Source organism: Sinocyclocheilus anshuiensis, unplaced genomic scaffold, assembly GCF_001515605.1.
Source record: "Sinocyclocheilus anshuiensis isolate Anshui unplaced genomic scaffold, SAMN03320099.WGS_v1.1 scaffold470, whole genome shotgun sequence".
NCBI lineage: Eukaryota > Metazoa > Chordata > Actinopteri > Cypriniformes > Cyprinidae > Sinocyclocheilus > Sinocyclocheilus anshuiensis.
The window spans coordinates 319,796-333,434 of NW_015542341.1; the positions used below are offsets into that span (position 1 = coordinate 319,796).

At 33.8% G+C, this 13,639-nt stretch overlaps 1 protein-coding gene across 1 annotated transcript in view; it reads right to left on the reverse strand.

Moving 5' to 3' along the window:
* Nucleotides 1-4,075: 4,075 nt before the first annotated feature.
* The window catches only part of LOC107691211 (2-oxoglutarate and iron-dependent oxygenase domain-containing protein 3-like), a 22,213-nt gene continuing 12,649 nt past the window's right edge, over nt 4,076-13,639 (reverse strand). The window contains exon 9 of the mRNA XM_016489710.1: nt 4,076-5,244. Coding sequence (XP_016345196.1) covers nt 5,075-5,244 — 170 coding nt within the window. The 3' untranslated portion in view covers nt 4,076-5,074. The remainder of the gene's footprint in view (nt 5,245-13,639) is intronic.

Consider the following 13,639-nt stretch of genomic DNA (forward strand, 5'->3'; position numbering starts at 1 on the left):
CACTGTATATATATATATATATATATATATATTGTAAATCACTGTCCTCAATTCTGCTTGTCATTACCATCACACCAAACACTGCATAAAACTATTTTTATACAACTGTAGGTTTTACACAAACACATTTTCCTCTCCCCCACCCAAAAATAAATACATAAATAAATTAGAAATAAATATATTGGGGGAGGATTTCTTCTTTTCTCATTTCAATTAGGTTATGACTAAAATGAGAGAAGAAATGACAAAGGTTATCTGACAGAACAGCACAGTGACAGTTTGGATTTTAGATAACATTATTATTATTATTATTAACATTATTATATGACAGATGTCATTAACAAACATGGATTTTAATCCATTCATTCCTTTATTTTTAAGCATTCAAATTTTGCCAACTAGAGTAAACAAAAAAGATTATCCAACTTTTCCACCAAAACTCATTACCATCACACATATTACATTTCCACACCATCACACATGATATTAATATCCATTTGAGGGCTGATCCAGGCCATGACATAATCATTATTCCAAAACATTAGATAAATGCTGTAACAGAGGAAATTTAACTTCTTTTAAGTATCCCAGTGGAAGAATTGCTCTTAAATGTTTGATTAAACACACACTTACCTCCATTTTCAAACAACCCACTCATTCATATTTTCCAGATTTGCGTGAACCTAATTTAAACAATGCACCTAATGTCATGTCCTTCAGTTGACTTTGAATGCTTGTACAAAAAAAAAAAAAAAAAAAAGATTTTTCGAAAATGTAGATGACACAAAGATTATTGGAGTGTGTTGGAGTGTGTACAAAAAAAAAATACTATTTCAGTCTTTCTGCTTAAAATTGTGTGAAATTTACTAGCAATTTCTGAGTGAAAATTGTTTCTACAGCAATTTTTTTCCAGTGTAGAAGGAAACATTTTCATAAAAGTGACATGCAAGTAGGACTCTCAGTATATCAAGGTCTTGATACCTCTGTTGAGATTACCTGATAAACCCAGGAATGCTCAAATAATATGCTAATATGCAGAACTTCTAATACTTGAATGCTACATATTTGTAATTACAACTGCAGAAGTGGAAAGTAAGATCTTTCGACATGTGAAGACAGCATAATGATGCAGTGAAGAGACTGGAAAGCTTAACCTATTCGTGTAAATACTGTACCAATGATACATCCAGCCCACTACTTCACTGGCATAAATCACACATTATTAGAAAAACTGCATTTTTATTTTTTTTTTTGCTGCATTCACAGTCCAGATGGAAAAGCATGTTATCAGAACTATTAATCAATTTTATTGTGCCAAGAGTAACTTTTCCCACATATTTTCCATGTGTCAAAACGCTGTCTTATCACAGAAATATGTTATTTTCCACAGAGTTGTAATTATGTGGATGATGAGGATTTAAATCTAGTGTGGGAAAAAAAAAAAGTACAATACCGAAATGATATTGTAATGAACCTACACTTAAATCCATCATGGGGTCCATATCATTGCAATAATACACACTGAAACAATCATTTACAATGACGTCAGCTCACAGTGAAATTTCATATAGCCAATCTACAAAAGAAGACAACAAATGGTCCACTAATCTGAGACATTAGTGCACTAATACTGTGCTCACTCATCACTAGTCCATTCAGCTGTACTTGCGCACCAGAGCAAAGAAATAAATCTTGACGTGCATCACGAGACACTCATCATCTACAAATTCCCATCTTACAATCCATATGGTGGCATTCACCGCTTAGGGCTAAACTGGCCTATGCATATTCATGCATTTGAACTCTGTTCCTCAAGCACTAATGCATTATGCTCAGTCAATGAGTCTGGCATATTTCTGGGAAACACTGATACAGAAAAGAGTAGCAGGTGGCTACAGTGATGCTTTACACTCTGTATCCTTAGTACAAAATAAAAACATGCAAACTTGCCAGGAAAATTAAAGAACACTCTCAAGAAACTCTCAAGAGAGGGTTGTTGACGCTCAGACCGGGGTCAAAACAGTTATGGGATTTCTTAAGTAGATCCAAGTGCCAAGTCTCACGCTGGCAAAACACTCTGAGCATCATTTATCATGGAAAGATTAGCTTAAAAATGGAAGAATTGAGTCTGATGTCAGGAGAGAGTGTATCAATTTACTTAATGACACTGCAGAGAAAGCACTTTAATAACAAATTGCACAACCGCAGATTGAAGGCGCCAGTCAAACATTACACATTTCCTTTCTTATTTTTCTGTCTCTTCAAGAAATTAAATAAATCACAATCTCGCCGTACGTTATTGTTGGACTCTGCAAGTGAGTAGTCATAGGAAATTGCATGACTTAAGAGTAAACAGTATCGCCAGAGGGAATCTTGTGTTACTGTAGCCATCGATCCAGAATTTCTTGCAAATTGCTTATGGTCAAACTACAAATTCGAATGTGTCCATCATTTGTTTTGTCATATCATTTAATTAGCAACATCTGTTCTTCAAAACCACAACACCCACTGGCAAAACCTCTCTGCCAAAAGCTGTACACATCAGCTGTGCACTTACATTCCAGTTTGAAAAGCTGTCTTAACATCGAAGCAGCTGCCAATAATCAGGCAAATCAAATTTTAATCTTTAGGACTAGATAATAAGAATGTAATGAGATTAAGAAAGATCTTAAAAGGCTTTAAATAGATGACAATATCATAGGACTAATGCACATCAAACTAGCGCATACTGCAACACTCCTACTCTTATGTAAATGTACAGTATCTAGCCAAAATGTTGATTTATACCATTCAAAAATGTGGTGTCAGTAAGACTTTATTTTTAAGGAAATAATACTTTTATTCAGCAAGGATGCATTAAATTGATCAAAAGTGAAAGACTTAACATTATAGAAATATTAATTTTAAACAAGTGCTGAACTTTCTTATTCAAGGAATCCTGACAAAAAAAAATGCATGAATGACTGTTTCCACAGAAGTATTCAGCAGTATGGCTGTTTTCAACATTGATAATAATAATAATAAAAGTTTCCTGAGCACAAAATCGGCATAATACACTCTAAAAAATGCTGGGTTAAAAAGGGACAAACCCAGCTATTGGGTTGTTTTGACCCAGCGGTTGGGTTCAAAACAACCCAACCGCGCTGTTTTCAACATTGATAATAATAATAATAAAAGTTTCCTGAGCACAAAATCGGCATAATACACTCTAAACAGCGCTGGGTTATATTTAACCCAGCATTTTTTAGAGTGTAGAACAATTTTGGAAGGATCCTGTGACACTGAAGACTGGAATAAAGGCTCCTGAAAATTCAGCTTTGGCATCATATAATAAATTACATTTTATTATATATTAAAAAAGAAAAGTTATTTTAAGTTGTAATAATATTTCAAAATATTACTGGGGTTTTTCAGTATTTTAAATAAATGCAGTCTTAATTAGCATAAGAGATACTTTCAAAAACACAAAAAAATAATAATCTTACTGACCCCATACTTTTGAACAGGAACGAACATCCTCTCCCCATTTTTCAAAACAAACACGCACATTTATGCACGGCCAACATATCCAACCCCATCATCTCAAGCAAATGCAGCTCATCACAGATAAATAAGCAACTCCACAAGATATGGACGCATTGTATTTCAGTCTATTGTATACAGTGGCAGTAAATCAACGAGTCGCTGAGGTGATCTACCCTGAGACACAAGACTCTGATTGCTGTTGGCAAAACCTATTTGATTGGCATACACCTGAAATGATACATTTAGGAAGAGTTTTTGCACACTAGTTAATATTCAGCCTTACAGCAGCTAAACATGAATGAATTAGCAGCTGAAAAAAGGGAACGTTACAGACCAAGAGAGATTTCCAATTAAGCTACTGGTGATGCAACAGGAACAGCAAATTAGGCATCAGCCAAAATTCATGAATCATCACATAGGAGTAGAGAGCAAACAGACTTCTCTACCTATTATAATAAAGCTGGTGCATGCATTTGAATAACAAGCATTAAATGTATAAGCAGATTCAGAATGTGTCTAAAAAGGCAAAAAATGCAAGTTTACCCTTGTGTTGTTCCCTAAAAGTCACCACAGGTTTTGACAAATTCATAGCCTAAGGTTTAAAAACAAACTACTGAGAAGATTTTGATGGTTGCCCATGCTTTAGAGAAGTAACAACCTTCTGTTCTGAATCTCACATCAACTCACACAACAGAGAGAGCACTCAGTTTTGGGCTGTGGGTCTGTAAACAGAGACGCCAATTAGCTGTTACATCTCAAAACAAGGTTTCAAAAACAAATGTGTTGTGACTGGCTAAACTTGACTTTTACCACATAATGTCAGTGTAATTAAAACTAACACAGTCGAAAGAGGGAATGTGTGCTCATCAGATACGCATTACAAAATTTTATACTTGGCAATGGAAGGTTAAAGAGACCTTAGAATAAAAGACATACAAAGTAAACTTTTCTTCTCTCTTTGAATATTATAACACTCTTTTATCAAAGATATCAAAAAGGTTTTCTTTTAAAACTTTCATACAAGTAGAAAGACATGGCTGAAGGAATGAAATATTCTTTGGGTATCTGGTACACTGATGTTTCATTAGTAACATAAGTAGTTTTTGAAAGCAAATCTACAAAGAGTATTTTTTCAGCTTGTGACATAAATAGAGATATTTGACAACCGGGTTTCCAGCTTTTTGTTTTCATTACATACACCTGTTCTCTCATCCCACTTGTGTCTCCTGTCTAGACAGCGATTTAACTATAATAATATAAAAGATTTTAAAGAGTGAAGCACAGCCAGGAAAGAGAGAATTCAATTGTAAAGAAGCACCTTCGGAATGCAAGTCAAACCCACAAGATGCATGCCTTCAAAATGACGGCAATTCAAGTAAATCTCCTGAAAATACAAAACACCTCTTAAATTAAAAACATAAAGGAGACAAAACCCATTTGAGCACAGAAAATCCCAACCATTTTTCTAACGGGACAATAAGAATTTTTTTATGCCATGAACACGACTGTTGTTTCGGTATTTTCCTGTGTGTTTGCCGTAGGGTTCCTGTCACTCATCCGTCTCTTTGAGCCGGGTGGATCCTACAGGCAGGGAGGGGTTATCAATGGCATAATCGGGGTCACATGTGAAGGACACTGTAATGGCATATCGAGTACCCCAAGTGACCTTCTCCACACGATGGAGGTTCTCAGAACCGGATGAGAAGAAAGACACCCGACCTGCAAGAGATGAAAGAAGATGGACGATGACAGAGAGAAACGGGAGAAAGGCTGAAGTGATATGCTGAAAAACAAGCATATGAAGTATGTTAACGTCAGCCTAAAGTAAATCAACAACGTTCAGACTGTACGGATACTGTTTTAAATGTCATTTTATTTTTTCTCATGACTGGCAGTTTAAAATAGTTTTAAGCTGTCTCTGAAGTTAAATGTTTGTGTTTACATTTGACATATTTAATGGTGACCAGCACACGGTAAATCTGAGTGTTGATGGAAAGTGGTTCCAAAGCATCTCTAAATACAAGTTGGTGCTGAGATAATTATTTAAATGCCCTAATTTTACTTGGTCGGACTGATGATTTCATTTTAAGAAGCGAGGCTTTTGCTAAATTTGATATTTATGTAACTTACCACCATTATTTCTGCCCTGTATTGACCTTTGTAGACCATTCTTGATCATGAAAGTTGTACTGAATCTCATTAAATGTTCATGTTTCTTTGAAAAGCTGACTTTTAGAAGTGGAAATGCATGTGTAAAATTCTATGAATAAATGCTGTATGTACTGCTGGTGGAATATCCATAATGTAACATAGATCCTTCAAGCTGAATGAAAGCTTGTGGAAATCAGAAGTGTTAGGCAATGCAATTGGAACTGTGTAATGAAAACGGATGGAAGTGATAACGCCATACATGTTAAAGCAGAGAAAATGGCTAACAAAACATGCTCTGTGATTTAAGTGTCAACAAGGTATGACTTTGTAATGCACTAATCAACACAGCAGTGCCACAGAAGAGCAAATGAGTTTTCTCAACGTGTTGTTTATAAAAACAGGCTTATGTGGAAACTATAAAGTATGGTTTACAAAGCTCCTGCTTAAAAAAAGAAAAAAAAAATACAATAAATAATAAATATTAAGATAATAATTTACTTCTATGCACATTTTAATACTGTTTGCAACACCCCAAAATCCCCAGTTGAGCAGGAAACCAGTCTTTTCATTAACATGTCAGTGCTTGGTTAAGGAGGAGAAAAAAATAATGTGCTTGATATTACAATTGAAATCCATTTATTTATTATTACTCATGTTCAAAGAAATATGCAAGCAGGCAAGCAGTTACATAACTAAAATATAGCAAAGAAAATACAACAGGGATTTTTTTTAGTACAAAAATAAAAATAAAACTTGGAACCAGTTTCATTAACATAAAAAATCCTTAATGATTTTTGTATGGAACACAGCAGGTTTTAATATTTTATTATATTACATTAATTTAATATTACAACATTCTGACAGAGTTTAATATAGATGAGACGAATAACATTTATGAGCCAGTTCTTTCCTGTGAATCAACATAAAGCCCAATTTTATTCTTTTTAGAGAATCAAATAGCATTTATTCTCTAAAAAATTATCTAAGTCTGTATAAACATACCTTTGGCATTAATTGTTTTAAATGTATTTATTATTGAAAACATCTGATAATTTGGTGATGGAATAACATTTCTCTCCCCTACATATAACATTACTTTCTGATATGATAAGATATCATATCATATCAATCTGATAAACTAAAACTAGATATTTTCAGCAAAAACATTCCTCCATAAAATGGCAGGTTTCACAGTGACCCATGCAGGTTAAAGCTGGAAGGAAGTTATTAAAAACAGCATGCTGCCTCCATGCTAATTAGCCAAGTCTAATTCTGTACACTTCAACTGAAGATGCATAAGGAGACATTTGCTAAACAGGATATTTATGCAAACTGTGTCTGCACAAGTTACTTTGAATATCATTAAAATGTTACAATGTTATTGCACGTTTGAGGAGATGACACGTTAGGATCACTATGGATGTGTAAATATTATAACATACTGCATTACGTTGCTGGAAGAAAGTGTATAATGCCATAAAACCTGCAAGATGAAAGAATGCCTAAGGACATCTGGAGTATTAGGCTGGGAAACTTTAAATCCTGATTACAGTGTTTGCATGGAAATTAGGAGAGGAACGATATCATGCAAGACAGAAACGGGCTAAAAAACATCAGGTTCAATGCTTTAGAAATTTAGCAAAAAGACAAATTAAGCATGAAAGGCACAGAGAAGCACACACAATTTGCCAGCATGTTGTCATGTAACTTGGTTCACTGCGAAACAATAAAATGGCAATTATTTTCTAATGATATGCTTGATATGATTGTGTTTCCATGGAGAGGAGTTTAATGAAAACGGAAAAGAATATTTAGAGTGGAAACAAAATCAATAGAAAAAAGTCGCATATGATCTAGTCTATGCCCTTTTGTGCTCTGACTAGATGAGTGCACTTTTTGCAAGACATTTTTTATTTTATGTTTTTAGTTTTTATTGAAATTTGGCCCATGACATTAGTTATCAATTGACTGTGTGACCGAGAACTGCATTTAAGTTCTAATTCTGCGAGATCACACAAGTCTTTTCGACATCCCTTACCAGAGTTAACAACACGTAAATCGACAACACACATAACACTTAAATACAAAAATAAAAGGTACTATGGAAGTCAGTGGGGACCATTAACACACATTCTTTGGTCATACATATTCTTCAAAATATCTTCTTTTGTGTTCAACAGAAGAAAGAAATTCATACAGGTTTGGAACTTGAGGGTGAGTAAATGATGACTGAATTGTAATTATTAGGTGAACTATCCCTTTAACCAGTAAGCTATTTTGACCTTGGCATAAATTAGTGTTGTGCAAGGTTGGAAATGCCACCAAAATGAATGAAAAAGCCCCCATAATTCATGAGCAAGAGAGTTTTCTCGCATATTTTAAGGGGGAGGAAACAGGCCACTCTTAGAAAAAATAATGGAAGAAAATGCAACTCTCAATCTAATGTAGGAATGGAAGTCCTGCTTTTTGATAGAGTTTGTTTACACTAGAACGAGCATAATAAAATACCTTACGTACAATATATTATCGAAACTTAATCATGAGAAACAGTTTTGAAGATTTCGGTCACCAAATGAACTGTCGTGCCTTAAAGGGACTTACTATTGGAGTAAATAAAGTTTAAATAAAGTTTAAATGCAAAAAAAAAATTACATAAGAGAAACCCTTTAAATGCATGCCATAAAGACATAACATGACAGATAGCTACTGTATTTCACCACTTCAAGGTCTTCTGCTTTTAAAAAGTGTCCTTATACAGTATGTGCATATCAAACACTATGTCATTTCCTTTCATCTACAATCACAGAAATTAACAGCCAAAAATACAGGCCTTTGTTTTTCCACCCGACAATAAAAACGCACCTGTCACCTCTTTTAAACTCCTCAGCTGGTTCTAGCCGTATGAGGTGTTTGCTGGGCTAAGAGCAGGTTGCACCTCTCTGACTCTCAAATTAGGAGATGCAGCTGTGATCCCAGAGGATTCATCCAGCGCCAGGCAGCAATTTTCCCAGTGCGACATAGCTAAAGTGCTTTTCCCCCCAGTCTAATCTTATAACATACCACATCATCTTTCACACTCTTCTAATGTCTGTGCAGAGCCCCCTCCCCTTTCTCATCTCACCTCTGTCCTCCTCCTTTGTGTTTAGCGCTGTGTGTCTCAACAGGCCAATATCTCTCCTGCTCGCATCCATCATGAAAGAGGGAGGTTGATTGTCAGTCTAGTTATAATTACAGCCTGTTCGACAGTTATCCATCAGACTAATAATTACTTTAGCGAAGATCAGGGCTCATCAGTCACACCTGATGGAAAATCAACACACCGACAGAGCACACTGCTTCTACCACCCAGTGAACAAGAACACGTTCCAGCTGCCACATCCAACACACTGTATCCTAATTCATTTAAAACTGGAAACAGACATTCAAAACTCATCACCCTAGCTGGAGACGAGGCACGACAGGAGGGAAAAATCCAAAGCAGCAAATATTGGGGTCTGATGAATAATGAATTATGGGTATTTTAAGCCTAGAAGTGACACTGATGATAAAAAAAGCTAAACAAAATAAAATAAAAATGCTACTTATGAAGCGCCAAACAGTAAATAATTACATAAAATCTGAATATATAAATCAGAATATATAGTTATAAATCTGACTATAAAAATGTAAATCTAGATATATAGTTATATGTCTGAACATATAAAAACAAATTATAATAAAAATGTAAATCATGAATATATAGAAGTAAATCTGAATATATAATTTTAAGTCTGAATATAAAAATGTAAATATACACACACACACATATATTATTTCATATATATGGATCTATAGATAAATATTTATATATATATACACATACACATGCAAAAGCATATTTTATATGCAGACACCTGCCATCACTCTTTAATGGGCTCAGAGAGCACTGCGTGATCAAAAGTCACGTTACGTGGCAAAACACCTCTCATGGTGTGGGTGAAGATTTTAAAAGAAAGGAGCCTGACAGTTTCTATCATCATTGTATGATGCCATTTTTCCGAGTGCACCTTAACAGAGTTGGAAAATAGCAGACATTATCCACTCAAAAATGACAGATCCTAATAAAGAGCTGAAAGGTAAATGAATTCACATGCACAAGCCAAAAAACAGCTTCTCCGTGCAGACCAAATAATCAGGCAGCTATTCATGGATCACGTTATCACGGGGACATTATCAAAATGCCAGGATGAGAAAACAAAACAATTAGTCCATGCAGCAGGTATGTAAAACAAGTCATAAAGAGCATTTGGAGTGTGGCTGTAATCTGTGCGATACAGGAGAGAGTCTTAATGAAATCCCCACACATAGACTTTACTTGGGCGGGCCGCCCAGGTATATTAACGGCCGCCCAAGTATATATGGAGAAACATTTTTGCTTTTATTATTTTTACCCTCATACTTTTTTTATCCGCCCAAAATAATGAAACCATCCGCGATCGATTAACTAGTGGAAAATCTTCCCTCGCCCTACACATTTCGTATCTGCTCGTTCTGTGTGCGCGAGAACTGCGCTGCAGAGACGTGGCAGATATTTCACAGACACAGGGCTCGACAGTGCGGGCACTTCAGTCGCAAATAAAAATAGATGTGCACGAACCGTAAAATGTATTTAAGGAGCACGTGTGCGAATAAAGCAATATCCCTCCGGGTGAGTTTTCTTAAATTTAATGCCTTAAAAAGTCTTCAATACATGAAATGGTAAAACAAACGTCTTAATGATCATTTTAAGTCGTCTTATATTTTGGGGATGGAAAAACATAAAACGGTCAGACAGTGTCTGCTCTATTACAAATAATTTATATAAAAAATTTTTAAAAAAAAACTAAAACAGCGGCATTAGAAGATGGAAATATAGACTAGAAAAGATATTTACACTTGCTTTGTCCTACGTCCATCGGACTTGCCAGTTTTAATCTTAACAGCTCTTAACGCCGAATGTGCACTTGGATGGTTAGATACATGATGGGCTAGTATAAAAAAAATTTTTCAAATTCAATTCAAATTTGACTGGTAAATGATAAAGAATGATACTCCCTTTTGTATTGCATTGCATTGCATATCAGGGATAACAGATTGATAAAAAGACATGCTATTTATGACTGGATGCAATTTTTTATACTTTGCGGTAAAAGTGGCTCTCCGATTGACTTTGCCCTATCAGTGCGGCTCCCATGAAAAAAATAGTGAAGACCACTGAACCTAGTCTTACAAACATTTACAAACTGTATCCGGTATGATAACAATGTTATGTACATTTTATGTTATGTTACGTTATGTTGCATTTTCACTGTTTACAATGGCAGGGCCTGCCATCTTGTCTTTTTGGCTTGTTGTTTCTGTTTGCACTTTAACCCCAAGGGGGAAATCCAGATCAAATCCCAGAAGGGAAAATCAAAACAAAATAAAGTTAAAACTTGTTTTGAACAATTTCTTTGTCATCTGCAGATTGATTTTAAGTAGGGGGGAAAAAATCGATTTAAATCGTAAATCGGATTTTTGTGAAAAAAATCAGTTTTTTTTTTTTTTTTAGGCCATATCGCCCAGCCTTATGTTTATGTGTAATAAATTTTGTTGAATCAAATCAAATATTTATTTCTAAAGCTACTATTTGTAATATCTACTTGATACTTTCTCATGTAACACAATAATAGCTTTAAATTATCTTTTGTGGGTAATTTTTACAGCCAAATTCAATTTGTGATTAATTAGATTAATTAATCGACACATCATGTAATTAGATAAAAAAAAATGTATCAACTGACAGCCCTAATTATAATATATTATTATATTATAAACTATTATTATCCTCATTACCATTAAAACTAACTCATTCATTTTATTTATTATTTTATAATAGTTTAATAATTCCAATAGTTTTTCACTGGTATTGAAATTGGTGCCGAGAACCATGAAATTTTACTGTAATTAGTACAAACGACTGAAATGCTGGTATTGTGACAAAATTTTGTCAAAATGACAAACTATTAAGCTGTTAAGCGAACTTTAGTTGTTTACGGTTTTCATGCATATTTCAATACAGAAAACAATTTAGTGCCATTGCTAGCAACGCAAAAACCATGGGCTCGATTCCCAGGGAATGCATGAACGGAGTAAAAAAATGCATAACTTCAATGCAATGCAAGTCGCTTTGGATAAAAGCATCTGTCAAATAAAAAAAAAACGTGAATGTAAATGCATAATGTTTTCATTGAGGTCAAAGAGTCTTCAGTAGAATTAGTCATCAGTGACGCTCACACAGTCATTCTTATAAGTCAAATGGCAAAAACAGAAAAAGAATGTCCAGACAGCTGGTGAATAACTGGCATTTTATTTTCCCAACGAATCCCGTTTCTACTCACATTTGGCGCTTGGCGAGTGTGTATGTGTGAACATATGTTTGTGCTGGAGTGTGTGTGTGTGTGTGTGTGTGTGTGTCTGCACGCATCCAGCATGTGACTAAATGAATCCTGTTGTGTATTTGTGCATTGGCTGATATTTTTAACCAAATCCAGAGCATATAACACATTAAGCCTCTTTCAAACATAACTCTCCATCCTGACGTCAGCGTAAGCCCTAATTCTGCATGAGCGGAGCAGCAGACGCTGCTGTAAAGCGCATATTTGGCCTAACTAGCAGCGGTTCGGTCAGAAGGAGCTGCGAACGCCAAACGCCACGAATAACACAGATGGCAGATTGATGTTGGGCTCAGTGAATGAATACAGGTCACGCTGGCGGCGCGAGTTCAGCACTTTCCCAACACATCCTCCTGAACACCGCTGATCTCACATCCACTTTAATAAAACCATCTCTACAATTCAGAAGAGTCACAAATGGAAGTGCAATGTTCAGTCTGTCACTGCAAACAAACTACATGATCAATTGATGTACAAAACTGGATGTACAGAAATCCAGATCTAGACCCACATGTTGAAATTGATGTGACTGCGACATTTTATTAATGCAACATCATCCATTTATGTCATTTAATTGAGTAATGTGCTAAATTTAAACTAACCAATTTAAATAAGTTATTTTTTGTCATTGTTTGTTATTTTTATTATTAAAATATTTTTTTTAAAGCCAAGATATGGTAAAAAGTCAAATATTGTCTATAATAAAATATTGTTTATCGCCGTCCATACATTTATGTCATTTACTTTAGTACTATACTACATTTTTAGTAATAAAAAAGAATAATGATTAATAACCAATAACTTTCAATTTATATATATATATATAAAAAAAAAGAGCCACATTTGGTAACAGGCCAAAAATTCTCAATTATACTATAATAAAATGCTAATTTAAAATACAATTTTTTTTATTAAAAAAAGTTTGTTATTGTTTATTATAATTATTCTTATTTATTATTAACATTTTTCATTTTTAATTAATTAATTTAAAAAACAACATGCAGTAAAAAGTCAGAAATTATATCACTTTTACTATAACAAAATGCTGTTTATTATCGTCTCACCAATTTTGCCATTTACTTTAGTACTATACAAAATTTTCAAAAAAAAAAAAGAAGATATATTTGGTAACAAGCCAAAAATTGTCTCACTCTTACTATAATAAAATGCAAATGTAAAATACTAAATTAAAAAAATAAAAAAATACATGGAAAGAAAACATTTAGTTACTGTTTATTATAATTATTCTTATTTATTATTAAAATATTTTATTTTTAATTAATTACTTTTAAACAATTAATTTAAATCTTTGGTGCCACATTAGGCCTGTCACTGCAAAAGTCATCCATTTGTCATTTATGTCATTTGTCATACTAATTTTTAAATTAATAAAATAAAATAAATAAAAAATAACAAAACACAATTATTGTATTTATTTATTTTAACAAAAAAAAAAAAAAAAATAAAAAAAATAAAATATATATATATATATATATATATATATATATATA